The sequence below is a fragment of the Buceros rhinoceros genome, unplaced genomic scaffold (genome assembly GCF_000710305.1).
Source record: "Buceros rhinoceros silvestris isolate BGI_N320 unplaced genomic scaffold, ASM71030v1 scaffold22871, whole genome shotgun sequence".
In the NCBI taxonomy this organism is placed as follows: Eukaryota; Metazoa; Chordata; class Aves; order Bucerotiformes; family Bucerotidae; genus Buceros; species Buceros rhinoceros.
Window position 1 is genome coordinate 4594 of NW_010393970.1, and position 457 is coordinate 5050.

General features: G+C 64.8%; 1 protein-coding gene across 1 annotated transcript in view; it reads right to left on the bottom strand.

The window, feature by feature from the left end:
• The window catches only part of TJP3 (tight junction protein 3), a gene marked incomplete at its 3' end in the record, with an annotated part of 8128 nt that overhangs the window by 4588 nt on the left and 3083 nt on the right, over positions 1-457 (bottom strand). Inside the window, 2 exon segments of the mRNA XM_010145089.1 lie at positions 4-80; positions 170-332. Coding sequence (XP_010143391.1) covers positions 4-80; positions 170-332 — 240 coding nt within the window.

A 457-nucleotide genomic window follows, 5' to 3' on the forward strand; every position in this document is an offset into this window, starting at 1 on the left:
CACCCTGGCGGCAGCTGGAGGTTGCGGGGAGGTCTCGGAGGATGGCGGATGGGACAGTTCAGAGGCGATGTCAGAGATATCTGCAGCATCAGGAGGGAAGACACGTTAGTGACCATGCAGTCCCTGTGCTGCGTGTTTGGCCCCTGGCCCTGTCACCGTGTCCCCTCACCATCCATACAGGAGCTGTCACTCCGGCTGCCTTCGATGTCGGGGATGTTGACCAGGAACTGCCGGTCATCCCGGAGGACGTGAAGGGTCAGGATCCCCTCCGTCCGCTCGATGAGCCGCTGGGTGTCAGCCAGGGACATGTCCTCGCTGGCCACCCCGTTGCTCTGGAGGAGGCAGAGCGGGGGCCCTCAGGGCACTCGCTCTGGGGAGAGCCACCCCCAGGGAAATCCCACTCGAACAGGATGCTCCAACCGCTGCCCTCCCCATCCCTTCCCAGCCCCTCCAGCCC